Genomic DNA, 19,135 nt, shown 5'->3' with positions numbered 1-19,135 from the left:
ACATAGTTTTGACCTGTTCAATTCTAAAAACTTTTCAGCCAAATGTTTGATCCATGACCAAGGCTGAATGCAAGCAGAAATTTAGCACAGCAAGGAGATTAATAGGCTATTTTATAAGATGGGTGCTTAAAAACATGCATGTGCAAGGAAGTGTCCAGATATGGCTTTCCTCTTGTGCAGCCAGAAGTGATAAAATCTAGCCTTATCTCAGGATTCTGTACAATCATTCTGTTGTTGCCCATGCAGGCCAGACCTGTGTCCTCTGGCAGTGAATTCCACAGTTAGTTCAGCTAGCCTTCCATTGGATTTATAGCACACTTCAAATATGTCTACTCAGAAGTAAGTCCCATTGGGTTCAATAGAAAATGCTCCCAGGTTTAAAAAAAAAAACATTTTTAACAAATCAACTACTTGGGTGTAGGCCAAGAATCCCCAATGAAATATCCAGAGGTACAATGGCACAAAGGGGTCTCTGCAAGCACCATTTTTTATTTTATCTGTCCCCTTATAATATACATACATGGATTTGTATCAAACACATAGAACATCCTAGCAATTATATATAGGCATCAGCAAAAGTAAATTAAATATCCAAATAAGCATGCATGGTGTCTATATACCTCCTATTCATGTTTTAAAATATTTGTAAAATCCTCAGTCCATTGTATTCTAGGAGGTAAATGTTTATTCTTCAAGTGTTGTACTGTCGGCCTATTGCCTGTCAAAAAGTTATGGAAAATCCTTCACACTGCCCTTTTGTTAGTTCCCATGAAGCAAATAAATAATTTAAAAGAGCATATGCATCAGTGCATATTAAAGACTGTTCATTTGTGTAATGCAGCCCTGCCCTGCTTCTGAGCTTCCCCAAAGGCATCAGTTGGCCACTGTGGGAACCAGAGTGCTGGACCAGAGAGACCTTTGGCCTGATCCAGTGGGGTCTTCTTATGCCTGGTGTGGTGAACATGTGCCCCCACTGGATGTTGCTGGAATGCAACTCTCATCATCCATCACCATTGGCTGTCCAAAAGGTTCTTCCTTCCCTTTGCTTCCTGAGCAATGCTAGAAGGATACAGAGTGGAGGATGAAATTGACAGGTAAGGAATGTCGTTCAGACAGGCTAAATGAGTAGAGTGGGCAGGATGAAACTAACAGCTGCACTAACTCAAAAGAGGGGAATATTCCTCTGCAGGGCTGCATAGCAGACCGGCGGACTAGGAAAGTCAATAAAAATAAACAGTTTTTAAAAATACTATTTCATTTGTATGCTTATCAAGATAAACACACTCTCTCACACACACAAAAGATCCAATTTGCCCATTTGCAGAAATCAAAGATCTTGAAAGAAATGTGCAAAACATTTCAGGAACTGGATTTTTTTAAATTTAAAGCCTATCACTGCCTACTGGAGCAAGGACACATTTAGGCTTAAACAGGGTGGAATTTCCAGTGTTGCACATTTCAAGTCTGTCTCTGCCTTCTCCACATTATGCAGAATTTTATAAACTTCTGTTCTCTCTTACTTGCCTTTGTTCTAAACTAAGAAGCCCCAGTAATAATTCCTGCAAGTGATGGTTGGGGTACTTTATTATATATAACATGCATGCACTTAACATGTTGCACATGTTAAGGCCTTAAATGTGAGTTAGTAGTTGAATGAAGACATCAAATATGACTGTGGTGTCCCTTGTTTTGCTGGCTAAAGGTTGTCACAAGACTATAAATGTTAATAGCGGGTTAGAAATGAAAATCAGCCCACCTGGGAACTTCCCGATGATATTTTGATTTTGTTCCATGACAGTAATTCTCCTTTGGTAGCTGTTGCTTATTTTAGATACTCCTTTTATCTGTGCTAAATAAGGAGCCAGGGTTTAAAGCTCTCTAAGCAGTGGAATGATGAACTAGGTTCCCCAGTATTCAAGCACTGAAACTTTAATGCCCCATCCCCATCCCTGGCTTCCCTGTTCCTTCTGAGTATAGCTGTGATCATACGCTCTTGCTATTTTATAAGATGGGTGCTTAAAAACATATATGCACAAGGGAGTGTTCAGATATGGCTTTCTTCCTGTGCAGCTAGAAGTGATAATCCATCAAAAGATGGATTTTCCCACCATTATCTTGAACTGCCACTGTTGTAGTATAAGGTAGTTTGGTCTTGAAAAAGTAAGGTCACAATCCTATGCATGTTTAATAGGAAAATGCCTACTGCCACCAGCATGTCCCAGCCAGAGGTGGATCCACAAAGGTTACTGTTTTTAGACTCTTCTTTAGGGTTTAGCTATGGGAACTGACATGTTAAGTGACTGTATTTTGGAGTGTACTCCTACACCACTGCATAGAAATGCTCTTGGTGAATAGAAATGCAGTGGTTAGTTTGTGCGGTCTGTTCTATACAGGTGCGCTGGAGAAAGAGGTACTTCAGTGAGAGTGATGAGCAATGAAGCAAGTGTCCTAAAGTGCTAAAAATAAATATTCCAAATTAACACTTTTCAGATATGGCATAAGGTTTATTAAAGACAATAGTCACTTCTTATCTCCTGAACAGAGAATAGTAGGTGTGATAGCAATTCAGGGCTCTCTTGCAAATGAAAATTACAAACTTGTAGCACCTTTTGAGGTCTGCCTGATCACTTGAAAGTTAGTGCTGCTTTCAGTGGCTCCCACCCACATAATGGAAACTAGACTCATGTAGTGAAACAAAAAGTCTCCCTCAGCTGCACATGTAAACATCAGCTGATGCAAAATCCTGTTTCCTCTGGGAAATACCAACTTTAGCTCTGTATTTTTGGAGAATGTGCCAACAACAGATTCTTCCTGAAGTGCTTATCTGTGTACAGGCTGGGAGCCCCAATAGAAGACCAAACTTGGCCATTCCCATCATCCTGACATGTGGTAAGTAGGAGTCTACTGCTAAGTGGTATCAATGTTTGCTGAGGTTCTCTGGCTGGGTTCATAGTTGCTATGGTACCGCACAGTGTCCAAAAGTGGGTTGACTGGTGGTGTGACAAACCATGAAACTTTTGCACAGTCAAGATTCAGGACTTACTATAGAGTAGGGAAGTTAAGTCTTGGGACCAATAATGGCTCTCTTGGTGGGGCGATCTTGCCCTATAGTGCTCCCCAGACAAGTACATACCCTTTTCCCCAGCCATGAATCATTTGGTAGTTTCCCAGCTTTAGGATTCAGTCTTGTTACTTTAACCATAGGACCCTGGACCCAGAGGCTTACACACACATCCAGTGCAGGGTGGGAAGAGTGGCAGGTGGGATTTTAGCCTCCCAGCCTGCCTTTTCCACCAGATGGGCTTTCTTACCAGTCCAGAGCAGCTTGGAGGGGCAGAAAGCAAGCAAAAGCAGCTGAAGGATAATTCTTGTCCTGCTCACCTGTCCCCTCTCCTTCCTGTCCTGAAATACCCCCCTTTTCTCTCTCTCTGAACCAGAGTTTCCAACCTTAGAAAGCAGCTAGTCTGAGTCTTCCATTGCTGGCTGGCTGGCTGGGTGAGTGTCCATCATCCAGCTCTCATATCATAGTGTTGTCTCCAGCCTCAGAACTGAGAATCCAAAATATCCTGGGGTCCCTCAGATGCTGTTCAGGGACTAAGAGGTTGCTCCTATAGTTTTTCTTCTACCTATTCTAAAAATCTGAAATACCTCTCCTAAGGCTTTGATACGGGCAGTAAGCCCTTTAAGCTACAATATGCTGGCATTTTTTTCCTATTTTGCTCCACCACCCCTTTTCCTTCAACTACACCCATCACTGCAATGTGGCCCCCAGGAACTTTTCTGAAATTTAATTCTGCTCCTCAGGTGAGGTTTCTCCCCCAGCTGACTGGGTGCTTGCAGGAAGGGTAATTAAAAGAGAGATACTGCTAATGCAACTCTTATCATGTATGCAAATGTACTCCATTTATACTGCTTAATATCCAAAGTTTTCTAAGTCATTCCAAATACTTACACAAATATTTCCATATACAATACAGCATAAAATCAATAGAAAAACAGTGAAAGAACCATAAAACCCACACTTACTTAAATGCATTACAAAAAGAAGATTGCAAAATGGAGCAGCGCCATAATCCATTACAAGTCAAGGAAAGCATGTGTAACTAAATATGTCTTCAAGAAGTGTTTAAAGCTCAACATACTTTCTGCCTTTCAAGCAAAGCATGGAAAGGTGTTCCAGAGCAGAGGCAGTTTTAGAGGGGCAGCCCGCAAGGGCTGCATTTTCACATCTTTCGTTAGGAACTCCAGAAGTCTGGGAACCAACCTGCGGTTTATGAGCGTTTGCGGAAGTAAAGGCATGGGGGCCCTGATCATCCTTGTTACATCTGATCTCCCAGGAATAACTGGACTTTGTTTAGATGTGCTCCTACTGTCCTGCCCCAATCTTTCTGCTTCCTTTTTTTTTGAAATCAAATGTCTTCCTTTCCCTTGATCATGCACCCATTTTTACAAACAGGAGTGTCCTTGGGAGACAGGTACTTTAAATATGCATATATATGTGTGTGTGCATGCATGTATGCAAATTTGTGATTTTTTAAAAATGGTTTGTCCTGTGGATCTCAGTCTTGGATATTTTCTCACACTGTTGTTTTAATATATCAGGAACTGCTGTGGACAATCCAGAGCTTTGCTTATTGGGTAATATAGAAGTGAAAGTAATAATAATTATCATTGTGATAATAATAACAAGAAGAGAAGACCAGAGACCACTTTTTTCAGTGCCTGCTAAACCAATGACTCACCTAAGTGAGTGGTTCCTTTTCTCTCCTGTTTTTTTTTTCTTCTTCACAAAATTTTGCTCTTTGCCTCCCATCACACAGGAAATGAGGGAAGTGACCCTTGTGAGACACTTTCTTGAAAGCAGAAGAAAAGCACAAGGAGAAGTAGGGAAAGGAAGAGTCATTGTATGTCCCTTCAGACTCAGACAGATGATGCTTGCCTGTTTCAAGGAGGACAAAAAACGGCAAATTGTTGCCCTTTGCAGACCACAGTATGCAGGCACTGGAATTTAGTCCATCCAAAAATGAAACTTGTTAGTTGTAACGGTACTCTGGAAATGGCCTGTCGACATACCAGCTCTCCTTGCTCAATTTGACAATTCTGCACAAAATCAGAGGGGTGAGCAAAGTGCGCTAGTTTTTGCATCATTGCAACCAGACACTACTAGTCTGAAAAACTGACCATTTGCTCTCCCAAGGCCCTCTTGTTGAGCTGCCTTTTTCAATTTGTATACAATTTCTTAAGAGTCTTTGTTCCACCAAAAATAGCCAAGTTTTGCCATTTAGAATTGTAAACAGAGCAAATATTTTGGTGCCCCCATAAAGCCTTAGTAAATTAATAATGACATAAATGTTCTTCTTGCATCTGATGATGTGGACTCTAGTACTAAATTTGTTTTTCGGCGCCAGGCTAAGACCTTTTTATTTAAAACTTATTTTAACTGTTAATTATTATTAACTAGGGTTTTTGTTTTTTTTTAAATGAGAATGCACTGGGGGGTGTTATTTATTGTATAATTTAGTACTTATTTATTTTATTACTTCTGTATTTATTTATGTGTTGTGAGCCACCCCGAGGCTTTGTTGCGATGGGGCAGCATAGAAATGTTTTAAATAAATAAATAAATCTAATAGTCTCTACAGGGCCATGAAGCACCATTCTTGTTCTTGCCACTCTGACAATTCCATGACGGTGTTATGCCATGTTGCTTATTGGCTGCTGAGTCTTCCTGAGTGTTGTTGTTGGGCATCACAGGACCTTGTCATGCATTTTACTAGGGAGCTGTACTCAGTGCATAGCACAAAGTTCACATGGGATAAAAACACAATGGTGTGTGCCATACAGGCACAACTGTTAGAACCAAGATTGGTTGCACAAACCTGAGGGCTCACTCAGTGACTAACATTTTGTTGCTACGTAATATGCGTAAATGGTTGTTTCTAAAGATGTGGTTCCTTTTTCCACCTTCTTTTGGAAGCAAAAGCTGGATCCAACATGATACCCTTAGCAAGGCCAGCATCAAAGGGAGGCATGGCTGGACATGTGTCAACAGTCCACACCCCAAGAGGGTCCCCTAGCAAGAACCCATTGCAGTTGCTCTTCCTTTCCACTGTTGAAACCTACTTCTTCCCCTGCCTCTTGCTGTGGCCCACACAAGGGTGATGAGACAGAGGGGCAGGAGATGCCCTGGCCCACTTACTCACTGGTGCTCTGCCTGTCGAGCAAGCAAGCAGCAGCAGTGAGGTGAAAGAGGAGCAAGAATAGCTGGTGACAATGGCAGGGAGAGGACAAGATTCGCTGGGCGAGGGGGCTCCCTGAAGGCATCTTGCCCAAAGTTCCTCAAAAACCTGGTGCTAAGACTGAGCAGTGGCATTGCTGTTTGCTCTTTGCCCTTTGCTTTAGCGTATCCCTATCTTGAGTGCTTTTCATAAGGTTTCAGCATTGCTTTAGTTGGAAAAGAACCTCCTTTTTTTCCTGTGTTGCACACACTGCCTCTCATCTTTCCTAACACCCTTTTCCACTCCTGAGGCCAGGGAAATTCAAACCTGGAGTGCATGAAATAAGACTTTCCCAGCTTATAATGCCTGGGGGTATTCCTGCACCTGAAATTCTCCCTCTTGTTTGGGATGAAAACTGAGATCATTGCAAGTTTATGTGCCAGTTTGGGGGCCTGTGTGGTCTGTAGTAATTAGACTAGGACAGGCTTTGTCAACCTGACGACCTTTAAATGTGTTGGATTACAAGTACCATCAGCCCTCCTGCAGCACACACGTGGAATTGGAGATGGAAGAATGCTGGCCTAGGTGCACAAAGCTAGCAGTTGCTTGTTGGCATATTGTCCAAGCCCCCTTACTCTTGATGAAATGTGGTTGATTGATAAAGTGAATGGACGTTTGGGTGGTTTTTTGGTAAAACACAGAGCTGCATCCAATCACAGGGCAGTGCTCTCTCCCTCCCTCCCTCTCTCTCGCTCCAGAGATAAAAAGGAAGCATTTCATGGTTACTTCTGCAATGTGCTGCTTCTGCCTGCCCCAAACCTCAGCACCAAGGGCTCTGAAAATGTGCAGAAATCCCAGGAAGAAACATACAAGCCTCTCCAAATGCAGGTGGGGCATGTTTGTTTCTCCAAATGTTTGTGAATTGCTGCTGTCATCAGCCTTCACCACCTGCTATGTTTGTTGGGGTGTAATGGAAGTTGGAGACCACCAGCCTTTGGGGAGGTGCCCATTTTCTGCCCTGGCCTTGAGGAATCCTTGGAAAGTGCCAGATTTTGTTTTTGATGAACATTCTCTAATCTAACTGCTGGTTCAGTGGTGAGCTGCCTGATGTTTTTGACTTCCACACCATTCAGCCCAGGCTAGGACAGGCAGTAGTCAGGAGTGCTGGGAGCTGGAGTCCAAAATGTCAGGAGGGCAGGAGTCCTACACAGCCAACTCAGAAGGGACCCAGGAATGGGACCCAGGAATCTCCACTTGGCTATGAAGCTCACTGGGTGATATTTGGCCAGTCACAATGGAGAGGAGGAAGAAGGTTATATATGCTGCTTTGGTTCCCTGCAGTGATAAAGGTGGGCACAAAAATAGATAACATAAATAAATAAGGTTACCAGTGCTGCACCCTGGATAGAAGTCTGAGACAGGGCAGAAACCAGACTCTGTGGGACAAGTCAGTAGTCAAGAGGACTGAGGGGACAAAAGTCAGGCCTGAAGAGAAAACAGGAAGTAGGACCGATGAATAGCCAAAGGTAAAGGACTACAGCAGAGCTCTGTAATCCTTACATGTCTGAAATGAAAGCAGACGTACTTAAAATTGGTATCTAGGGGCCCTTCCTTCCTTCCTTCCTTCCTTCCTTCCTTCCTTCCTTCCTTCCTTCCTTCTCCAGAGAAAGCACAGAGCCCAAATCCAGAGTTTAAAAGCTTCCCAACAGTAGGGTCCCAGTCTGGTTCATTCCCGTATCTTGCAGCTATTCTAAAGAAAATTGTGTGTGTGTGTGGGGGGGGGGGGCTACATTCATGAATGTCTCTGTTTGGACCTAAAGCTTGGCTGGAGCAGGTAGGCCTTTATCCCCCCACCCCAGCCCCAAATGATCCAGTGGGCAGTTTGGACGGGTGAGTCTGTCCAGGCCTTGAGGCTGCAGCCACTGCCAGTCAGTCGCTCACTGCCTGGGCCAGCTGCACCACATGGGGCAGATCCCAGCGTCCCTGTTGGCGGTTGGCGGTGTTGGGTCATAATGCCAAATTGCCAGGGGCTATTCAGTCAATGTTCTCAAGCTGCAATCCAGAAATCAGTGGTAATAGTCCCATTGACTTTAATGATTTATTGGATCATACCCTCACTCTACAAGCCTATGTATGAGTAAGCTCCACTGAACACAGTGGGACTTACATCCAAGTAAATATGGATTGAATTGCTCTGTCGGTTGCCTCAACCCCTTCTTTCTCTAGCTAATGACCCAGTATGCCTGCCAAGTCTGTAGCTATAGTGTTTTCGTTTATCTATTTTTGTCTATTTTAGTTTCCAATTCTATCTCAGCTTAGCCAATTTTCTCCAAGCTTATTGCTTGGCATGCTTTAGTGTCTTCTTTTATAGTTTTCACGAAGGGCGCAATTATAAATCTTAATTTAATTCTGCTTAGAATCTGCCAGCTGTGATCCTTCAAAAAGCTCTCATTCCTTAAGAACTCCAACACAAAGAGAAGATTCAGGGCTACGATTTATTCTTGCAGAAGTTTTGAAGTGGTAGGTAGAAGCAGTTATGAAAGGTTCTCCCTTATGGATAACTATGAAAAGTGCATGAATCCTCTGTACCTTGGAAGTTGGCAGTCCTTGTTTTCTGCTACCTCACTTGCTGTACAGATGAACATAGTCAACAGACAAATGAACCTTGTGTTACATAATATGCTGGTTTCTGAGATGGTTAATGTTCAAGTATTGTATTTCCATAGAGCAGGGCTGGACAACTGGTGGTCCACCAAATGTTTTGAGCCAGCTGCCTTAGCCAGATGGGAGGCATGATGGGAATTGTAGGCAAACCCATAGGCTGTTCACCCCTGCTCTGAAAGGAAGGCCTACAACACTTGAAAGCAGCAGTGGGCTATTAGTGGACCACAGTCCAGTTTCAAAAGCCTTCTGCAACCTAGTGTCCTCTGCTCTTTCACCAGAATCCTGCTGGACAGGAAGGGGGAAAAAAGTGGCAGGAAGAAAGAAAGAAAGAAAGAAAGAAAGAAAGAAAGAAAGAAAGAAAGAGAAAGGATGCTAGAGAAGAGAGAAAAATGAGTGACAGAGGGAGGGAGGGAATGGGTGACCCACTCACACAGGGCTTTAGCTCCTCTCAGTACCAGCATGCAACCCTTGATAGAAAGCAGGTTTCTCATCCAAGTGTTATTGAAAGGTATATTTGATCTGTGGGGGGGAAAGCAGGACTCTCTCCTAAGCAGTATGCTTTGTTCGATAGGTCTTCATACTGCTGTAGGTGGATTGGGGGCTGGTGCACTCAGTTCAGTTTTTGTATGGTAAATCACTTTATTCATTTATTTGATTTATAGCTCACCTTTCTACCAAAAAATTGCACTCAAGGTGGCTTTGCATGGCACCTGGGAAAAAGCTGCCATTTTCCAGCACTGTTACCTCTTTTCACATATAATTTGGCAGATTAAGTAATCTTGCTCTGACCCTGCCATGTTTAGGTAAAGTTTGAAAAGGACGCTGCTCAAGCATTTGAGCATCTCCCTTCTTAATATGCTAGTTATGGTGTTACCCCCAGATTTGGTCATGATTAAGGTGGATCCATGGAAAGCAACTGGATTTAAATGAATCGTGAAGCGCTTGCCCCATTGAGTTCAATTGGTTTACTCTAGTCCGCATTGAACCTAGTATTTGGAAAAGCCTTGTCTCCAAGGATTTTATAAACTAGATTCCTTCAGTCGAAGGCCCGTATTCCTGTCAATAACGCTGCTTGGCAGACATGCAGCATTATCATTCTAGAGCAATGGGAAAGGACTAGGGTAGAATCTCTCTCCCAGACAAATCTATCACCTGTTGGGGGCCCCACCGAGAGAGCGAGCGAGCGCGAGGCTGGGGGGACTATTTCAGCAACAGGCGCGGCGTCAGCAGCCGCTCTTGAAAATACTGCCCGCTGCTCCGTTGAAAACCAGGACTCTTTCAGAGTGGCTCCCTGCTCTGGTGGAATGTAGTTCACTTTTGAAAGGAACTTTGTACTGTCAAGAGGATAGATTTTCCTTTCCTCTGGGAGGCAGGATTTTTTTTTTTCTGATAGTTTTCCGAGCAGCGAGTTTTCGACTTTTGAATCGAAAGCTCGTGCAGTCAGAGTCTGAAAAAGTAGGCAGGGACAATGGAGGAAACTGAAAGCCAGAAATCTGAGCCGCTCCTGGCTTGTTCAAGAGACAGCAGACAGATGAAGGGTAAGTAACGGAGTCGTTCATAGCTAGAGTTACATTCAACATATCCCTCGCTGCTGCTTTTTAAATCTTAGTGACAGATTATAAGGGGCAGATACTTCCAGCAGCTGTTTGTTTGCTTCTTATGCCTGACTTTCTCTTGAGAAAGATTTTTGTAGAAAAAGCAAACAGCACGAGGTTTTGGATTTTTGTTTTTGTTTTTTAATGTAAACGTTTTGCGAAACACAAAGCAGCTTATGACATGGGAGGGTGTAATCCCCACCGGGAAGGGAAGTCATCCTTTTCATATGATGTGCTCCAACAATGTGTGGAAGTCAGCTCTGTCCTCATCTAGTTCACGAGAGGGTTCTAATTTACAGTTCATGTTTTAAAGCCCGAAGGAGACCCATAACAAATTGTTCAGACTTCAGTGTATTCCATGTGAAATGCATGTGTTTTTCTTGGAATGCAGCCAGAAATTAGGAACACTGCTTTCATGTAAAGTCAGATTTGCTGTGCTCAGTTTTGTCTAAAATATGGTGCAAATGAGTTTCTTTCTAAGAACAAACATTTGAAATAGCACATGTGCCTAGTCTAAATCTGTTATTGGTGTTTGTAGAATCCATCTAGTTCTACTTTGGGGGACAAGAAGTTATAGGACTCCAGTTGCAGTCCCATTTGAGTGGTCTCAGCTTCCCTGCATATTATCTTGTGTCCCTGCTGGCAGATTTCGTTAAACCTTATCGGCTCTTTTGTCTCTCCAGAATAAATGTTGAACATACATGCTGTTTGGATTAACAAATAAATGAATAAAACACAATATATTTCTCTGTGTATGGGGAGGAGGTTTTGAATGTGTTAGGATTGATTCTCAAAATATGGGTGGAATGTGTGTCTTGTTTCAAACTCAGGCTTACCTTTTGCCTACTGAGTTCTATTAAATAACAGCACATGGGTGAGCCTTTGAGTTGGGGTGGGGAGCCCCTTTCAGTGAAAGGGATGAATTCCATTTTGGAAAAGTTCTTGGATGCTGCATTCCCTGCTGGGAAGGGCCAAGGGCAAATGGGATGGGGCAGATAGAAAAATACGCAGCATACTGCTGCTTGTGGCTCTTACTGCCAATAACTGAGCCTAAAGAGAGGCATTTCAGCATTTTTGAATGGGGAAAAATGCACAAAAGCTGGGAAGCCAGCAAAGAATCACTGGATGTGGCAAGGGGTGGGGCTAGGGGTAGGTGCCATGGCCATCCTGGATTAGGCATCCAGGAAGAGCCAAATTTGGCCGGTGAGTTAGGGTTCCCCATCCCTGAATAAATTTACTTGCATTCATGCCAGTTTGAAAAGGCATGTCCTTGCACCATGGAGGATTATAGGATTTTAAACAAATCCTGCATGTCAGTGTTAGAGTTTCTTGTTAATGTCTGAACTGGATCCTAAAGAGGGAAGTGGGCCATCACAAAGAGGCAGAGCAGCAAAACCAAGCCCTGAACAGGGAGCAAGACTTAACCAAGAAGTCTGTGTCCTTGGAAGAGATGTGGGTCATCAGGTGAAGAGGTTGCTCTGGTTCAGTCATCCCCAGTATGGTATCCTCCATTTGGCTTGGACATCAGCTCCTGTGAACTCCAGCTAGTGTGGCCAATGGGAGGTTGGGAGCTGCAGTCCAAAATATGTTGAGGGCACTAGGTTGAGGATTAGGGTTAGGGAGGCTGTTGTGACTGGCTTTCTTGCAGAACCTTCTGCTGGGCGGGGTTGGGCATTGGTGACAGATTGCTAGTTAAAGAGTCACTGCGAGAATGGAGTTGTCCTTTCCATGCCTTGCCTGCTTCTCTGTTTATGGATGAGATGTTCAGACAGATGATCTTAGTGCTTCAAGTTAGGGTAACCCTTCTGCTATAGATTTCTGTGTTCTGTGCCAAGAATGGTAGACAGTTTTCAGTATTTCTCAGAGGTGATCTGTTGAAGCCAGTCAGAAGCAAGCAGACCACCCCTTTTCATTCTGCTTCTGACCTGCCTATTTTTCTTCCCTTTTCCATGCAACTCACCTCTCTCTCTCTCTCTCTCTCTCTCTCTCTCTCTCTCTCTCTCTCTCTCTGCCACTTTCTCCTCCCCACCCCACCCCCGCCCCACTCCTCTCCTTTTTCTTCATACTCACAGGGCTGCCTGGGGACTGATAGTTTGAGGGAGGGTTAAAATTTGAAATTATTCTGGGGGCCACATGGAAATACTCCAGAGACCACATATTGATCGCCTCTACTCTAGGCAAACTCAAGTCTCCAGAAGCTGAACATGCACATGTTTTAGCTATCTTACCACTATTCCTAGCCACATAGTTTCAGCTTGAATTTATTTTACTATTTTTTTTACATTTTTGCATTTTTCCTCTCCTTACCCCTCCCTTTTTTTTTCTTTTTTCTTTTTTACATTTTGTGAGAGAAAAACTGCTGTTTTTATCTGTGGGGTGGAAAGGGTAACCAGCTGTTAAAAAAAAAAACATTACATTAAGCTTCATAAAAACAGTTTCACAGCATTGCCTTCATTTCATGGATGTATAGCAAACAAACATGTGCTTCAATCCAAACATGCCTGAGCCTGGGAAAAAGCTAAACTTGATGTAGTGGAATGTCAACCAGGCAGCAGCATAATGATAGGCAATATTTCCAGGCCTATATTTCCAAGCTATATCTGAAATTGCTGTTTATAAAGAGGCTTCAATATAATTGCTCATCTATGGTGAGTAAGAATCATTTGTAGGCAACCAGCAATGTTTATAAAATGGAAGAGAGAGTATACAGATGCCTGGTTGGGTGACTTGGGAGGGCTAGTGAATTTGATTGATGTATGAGGCCGCACAATCATATATTCAGCTTTGAGAAGCTTTTGGTCTTGCTTATATGTGTGGATGCAGAAACTGAAAGGCGGGGCACTTCCTCTATTAAGCATATCATAAGCAGAGATGAACAAACTACCCTCAGCTCAGCTTCCTAAATAAATAAATAAATAAATAAATAGACTTTTCAACATCTGTACAGTAACACATGCAGGAGTGTGTGTGTTCTCATGTGGCTGAGTCCTGAAGCTTTCCAGTACCTACCATCACCCCTGCTTATAGAATGAAAGGCTGCTTGGTCTAGCTTTTCTTCGTCTTCGTCTTCTTGTTCTTAATACAGTGGTACTTACCTAAGCCCTGTGAGACATGTGTAACCTAAGCTACGTTTATAGGCAGCTGCAGGTCGCAGGAGGTCAATGTGTACAGGGCAGTGCCAGCTTTCCTGGCTGTGCTAGAGAAGGCACCGTGTTGCTATGGACAGATCCTGTGTCATATACTGCCTAATTGGAGTAACCATGTCTTCTGGTTGGGTTCAGATGTTTCAAAGAGAGGAGGAGGGGAATTCCCAGGCAAGCACACCTTAAGCTGTAGGAAGATTAAAAAAAAAAAAAAAAACACCAGCTTTATTAAGGAGTCAGATGTTACATGACTGTCACATGGATAACAATATCCCTTGTGATGCCTGAACCAATAAAATGATGATGATAGTTTTCTTTTGAAATAGGATTTGGGAACATCAACATTATCTTTTTATAGTGTCCTGCGGAAGTATTTAGCCTACTTTGATTTTTTCCATATTTTATTGTGTTACTAGCTGGAACTGACATCAATTTAATTGGCATTGTTCACAACTTGATGTTCACAAGAGACTCAACAGTGTGAAGGTGCAAACTATGTTTATTGTGGCACAAAAGTTAGATAAAAACAGACTGGCAGTTGTCGGTTATACAAATATTTACCCTCTTTGCTGTGACATGCCTGAATGAACTCTAGTGTAGCCCCCTGTCCCAGAAGTCACATACTATAAGTAGCAAATGGAGTCCATTTGTACATTTACAGTCACATGAACTCAAATTATATACACCTGTTTCTAGAAGGTCTCAGAGTTTGTTGGAGGGCATATCTAAACAGCATCCTGAAGACCAAGAAGCTATCAAAACAGTTTTGAGGTGAGGTTATGCAGGAGTACCAGTCAGGTTAGGTTATTTTAAACATCCTAAACTATGAACATCCCCTAGAGGGCCATTATTGCTGTTATTACAAAATAGAAATACAGTGGTACCTTGGCTCACGAACACCTTGGTTCACGACCAAATTGGGTCATGAACAAAATTTTCATGAAAATGTTGACTTGGGTCACAAACACTGCTTTGGGTGGCGACCAAGATAGCAGCCATCTCCCCACCCCCCCGAGTGGGGAGATGGCCATGATCCCAGTTGTGTTCATGCAAGGAAGACATGCGTGATCACGGGTACGCTCCTGCAGGAAAGTTGGGTACAATCTCGGCCATCTTCCCCCCCCCCCCAACCAGCACGATCACGGCCCTCTCCCACCCCACTCTCACATGGAGAGATGGCCACAATCGCAGTCACGTTCATACAGGGAACACATGCGTGATCACGGCTGTGCTGTGCTGCGCCCGTCTTTCCTGCAGGAGTGCACCCGTGATCACGCACGTCTTCTCTGCATGAACACAACTGCGATCATGGCCATCTCCCCACTCGGGGTGTGGGGAAGATGGCCGCGATTGTGCTGGTTGCAGGGGGAGGAGATGGCCGCGATTGTGCTGGTTGCGGGGAGGGGGAGATGGCCACGATCGTGCTGGTTGCAGGGCGCCCATGCCAGGATTTCTTTGAGAAGCACCACCCCAACATAACTGTAACGAACAGAGTGTTGAATCTGATGAACAGTAACATGGTCTCTCATTTTTGGAGGGCTTTGCAGCGCAGGAAAAAACAAGTGACTATAGACAGATTTTTCACCAAAATTGACCCTGCAGCTAAGAGACAAAGAAGAGAGGAAACCCCTGAAGGAGATCTCCCCAATGTCCTTATGGAGGGGGACTCTCCCTCAAAACAATAACCTCCCCCGCACCTAGGCTAGTGTTCTCCACTGTCCTGTACAGTACTTTGTTACTTTGTTGTTCTTTGTCACTTGGTTTCAAAATTTCTGATTAAAAAAAATAGTTACAGAACGGATTAACCTTATTTACATTGAACCTTATGGGGAAATTTGACTTGGGTTGCAACCAGTTTGGGTCACAAGTCGTGGAACCGATTAAGTTCGTGAGCCAAGGTACCACTGTAATATGGCTCAACTATGACTCTGCCTAGAGAAGACCATCCACCAACCCTCAGGTTACGGGCAGCAGGAGTCAAGACAGAAGACCCAGGTGTCGTAATATGTACTCCTGTTTCCTGATTTTGGCCTTTTCCATGACTGTGACCCTGTCTCAGACTTTACTACTGGGCTTCAGACTATGTTTGCGTCAAGCTCTGTTGTCTGGGGCCTGGTACCACTGTCTTAACTCACACATCCTTGTCTGGATCACCAAACCAATAGTTCAGGGCTTTGGTTCACATGAAGTCTACATGGATGTAGCTGTAGATGCAAAGGACCCACCACTGAAGACATTTACATCAGGGGGGCACTTCATGGCTCGCACGGCTTCTGGAAGTGATGTCCTCCAGGCTTTTGTGCTGGGCAAGATGCTTTAGAGCTGTTTTCTCCAATCTGGTGCCTTCTGGATGTGTTGTGCTACCATCCCCAGCCAGCATGGCTATTGATGGCAGTTGCAGTTCAACACATCTGGAAGGCACCAGGCTGGAGAAGGTGACTTTAAGGAATACCTGAATAGGCTGGTGAAGTAGGCGTATGTGATAGGTAACACACGGGGATCTACATGGAGTTTGTTTGCTTTCTCCCACCATGCCCCGAATGCTAACTGTGCAGAGCATGTTAAGCCTCAGACCTACGGCGTGAATCTGGATTCCTCACATGGCCCCGCCTGATGCTGGGTCCCACCCCTTTTCCACATCCATCAGTGGCTTGATGGGTTTGCAGCTTTTGTGCAGTTCCCCCCTCCCCATCATTGAAGGGGTTGAAATGTCACTCTTAGTTTTAGTTACTGGCAGCAAGAGCTCTGTGCAACAGTGCTGACATTTTGAGTCTTGGGGCCCCACCCCTTTTGTGTTCAGCTTCACCCACCACTGGAATACAATCCCCAAGAGGTTCTCCAGCACTGAAGTTTAGCCCTCGGACTAGAAGAGGCATGACACCCCAGAGCAGAGAAAAGGTCATGCCTGAAGCATCCCTTCTACATTTTGATTAGGTGTTTCTGAGCTTCTTTGCAGATAAAGCAGCAGAATTGGCTGTCAATGTGAACCTTCAGCTCTGTTTGTGACACTTAGATAATTGGAGCCTCAGTGAAGTACCCACAATGGATTTTTTTTGACATGATGTGCTGTTTGCTTTGTGATCCTTTAAATGAGGAGATAGGAACATAATGGAAGACTTGAATGGCTGTACTGTCAGCTGCCCAGAAGGTCTTAAAGAAAAGTCACCCTAAGCTCAAGAGATGAAGAGAGGAAAACACTTGCATTTAGAATGCACTGTGTTTAACATAAAAGGGTTGGCTGCAGATGTATTCAAATGTAGAGCGCACTCATTTTTCATGGCTAACACAAAGTCCATTGATTTCAATGAGTGTGCTCTAAGAACGACTTAATCTAGAGCCAACTCCAAATCTAAGCCTCTTCCCGTGCCTTTCACTGATCCATTCTCCCAACACAGAATTTGGCAGCGGCTTCGGGAGATATTGCACTGTCAGCACGTTCCTTACCTTAACAACATTCTGTGGTATATTTTTTCCCCTTCATTTTTCAGAAGGGATTGCCCTAAAATTATTGAGATTGGATGTTTTTGTAATAAGGTTACACATGGAAAATCTTTCTCCAAAAGCCCTCAGCATGTGTGGTGGCGGCTCTGCTCTAACCTTCAGCAATAGATAGATTTAATACAAAGTTCTCAGAAATGCTGACTGCCTTTAAAGTCTTTAGCAGATCCAGCTCTCCCTGTCCCGGGTCTTCTCTGAGCTTATGGAAAAACAGCTGTGGAAGGCCTCTTGGTCCAGAAGGGATGAGACCATTTTTGCCAATTCCTACTTCTTCCTCCAGCTCCTGGACATCTTCCTAATGGGCCTGAGGAACCCTCTGGTACTGGAGAGCTTTGGCAAAAATGTTCTTATCCCCTCTTCTGTTAAAGGAGGCATCTGCTGGATTCAGTGTCCTTCTGCTAAGAGAAAGGCACAACTGAATGCCACTCCAAGTAGCAAGAATGTCTGCTATATCCAGAGCCCTTTCTCTTTTGGAAGGTTACAGCTGGAGTTGCCCCCTTATTTCTAAATGAAAATGAACGAGAGAAGAAAACATAGTGGTAAACAGAAACAGAGCAATAAAACATGTTGGAAACTGACCACTGCTGAAGAAATGATTGATAATGACTTTTTTGCACTGTGGATCTCACATCTAGAAAGTTATTTAAGACTAGATCCTATGTAAGTTTGGATTGAAAAAAATGTCCTACCACTCCTAGAATCTCCCAGCCTACAGTATTAGGGGTAGGGTAAAATTCCAGGTTAGGGTTAGGGTTCTGAAAAATATGGTCTGGGTGGAGGGATCAGTGCTTGGAACCTGTTCAGGAGGGGGAGAAAGAATTGGATCTGCAATAAACTTGCCTAAAGCTGGTGTTCTGGAAATCCGTATCAGCCATGCATGGGTCACTCCATATTCAGTATGATATTTTAACAAATAAAATCACAGATTAATGTGGAAAAGGGACAAAGAAAAATTATGAATGAATAGATGTGAAAGTAACCCAAACAGCATAGAAAATGGACTGCTTTTAAACAACTTAAAAATCACCCAAACCAAACCAGCATTCCTTTTGACTGGTTGACCTATCAAGAGACCTATCTTCTGATTGTCATTTTTTAAACCTTTATAAGAATCATGGGGGATGAACCTGGTCCCAGATAAAAACTCACCATTGAAACTTTTGCTGTCATGTTGATCACAATGAAAGTGGCACTGTATCACCATCCTCCTTCCAATCGCTTGACCACTCAAGGCAGTATCCAAGTGAACACTAACCTTGGCATCAAACTGTGTTGTGCCAGTGTAAGTAATCTCTAGCCACGAATGTCCTGTTGAGGTGCAGGCAGTCTTCTTGGACCATGTGCACATCTGGCTATTTGAGAGGCCATCCTGTAGACCAGTACAAAATGAATGCAATAGGAGATATGGCAAATTATTATTATTACGTTGCATTTGTATCCCACCTTTCTTTCTCTTGTGAGGAACCCAGAGTACGTAGCATCATTTTATCCTCACAGCAAGAACCTTGTGATGTAGGTTAAGCTGAGAATTTGTGAATGGCCTAAAGTCACTCAGTGAGCTTCATAGCCAAGTGGGGACTACACTATGAATCTCCTGGGTTCCCAGCTCAACACTCTGACTACCACAGTAGCTCTCAAAAGTTGTGTTAGTGAAGGTGAGAGGAAAGTCACCTGGCAAAAAGACCATGTTCAGGATAGACATGGGGTCTTATGAGCAACATACTAAACAACTTCTTTAGACCCTCCATTTCCAACATTGGCACAAGTTTGTTTCATAAAAATCCAAGGTGCTAATAATAAAATGTATTTATTCTTATTTTAAGTGGGAAGGGCAGGAGGCCTTGGCAGGTGCCAAGAGAAGTGTCTGGAGATGCACTGGTATACACAGGGAACATGTTGTCTAACCCTGGTTTGTGCAACAGCAATAGGATTAGCTGGTGCCATTGTTTTCCCCTGGTGCACCACATGCTATTGGTGTGATGCTAAAGCTTGCTTCTGCTGGTGCAACATTATTTCT

At 43.6% G+C, this 19,135-nt stretch overlaps 1 protein-coding gene across 18 annotated transcripts in view; it reads left to right on the top strand.

Annotated features, from left to right (window-relative positions):
• The window catches only part of KIAA1217 (KIAA1217 ortholog), a 431,120-nt gene that overhangs the window by 182,222 nt on the left and 229,763 nt on the right, over positions 1 to 19,135 (top strand). The window contains exon 1 of one of the 18 annotated variants that reach the window (XM_044425218.1): positions 10,053 to 10,420. The exons of the other annotated variants lie outside the window; for them this stretch is intronic. Coding sequence (XP_044281153.1) covers positions 10,351 to 10,420 — 70 coding nt within the window. The 5' untranslated portion in view covers positions 10,053 to 10,350. Of the gene's footprint in view, positions 1 to 10,052; positions 10,421 to 19,135 lie in introns of those variants that run through there. 18 annotated transcript variants of the gene reach the window in all.

Source organism: Varanus komodoensis, unplaced genomic scaffold, assembly GCF_004798865.1.
Source record: "Varanus komodoensis strain SLA01 unplaced genomic scaffold, ASM479886v1 scaffold15, whole genome shotgun sequence".
Classification (NCBI taxonomy): Eukaryota; Metazoa; Chordata; class Lepidosauria; order Squamata; family Varanidae; genus Varanus; species Varanus komodoensis.
This window is presented reverse-complemented; position numbering and strand designations above follow the sequence as displayed.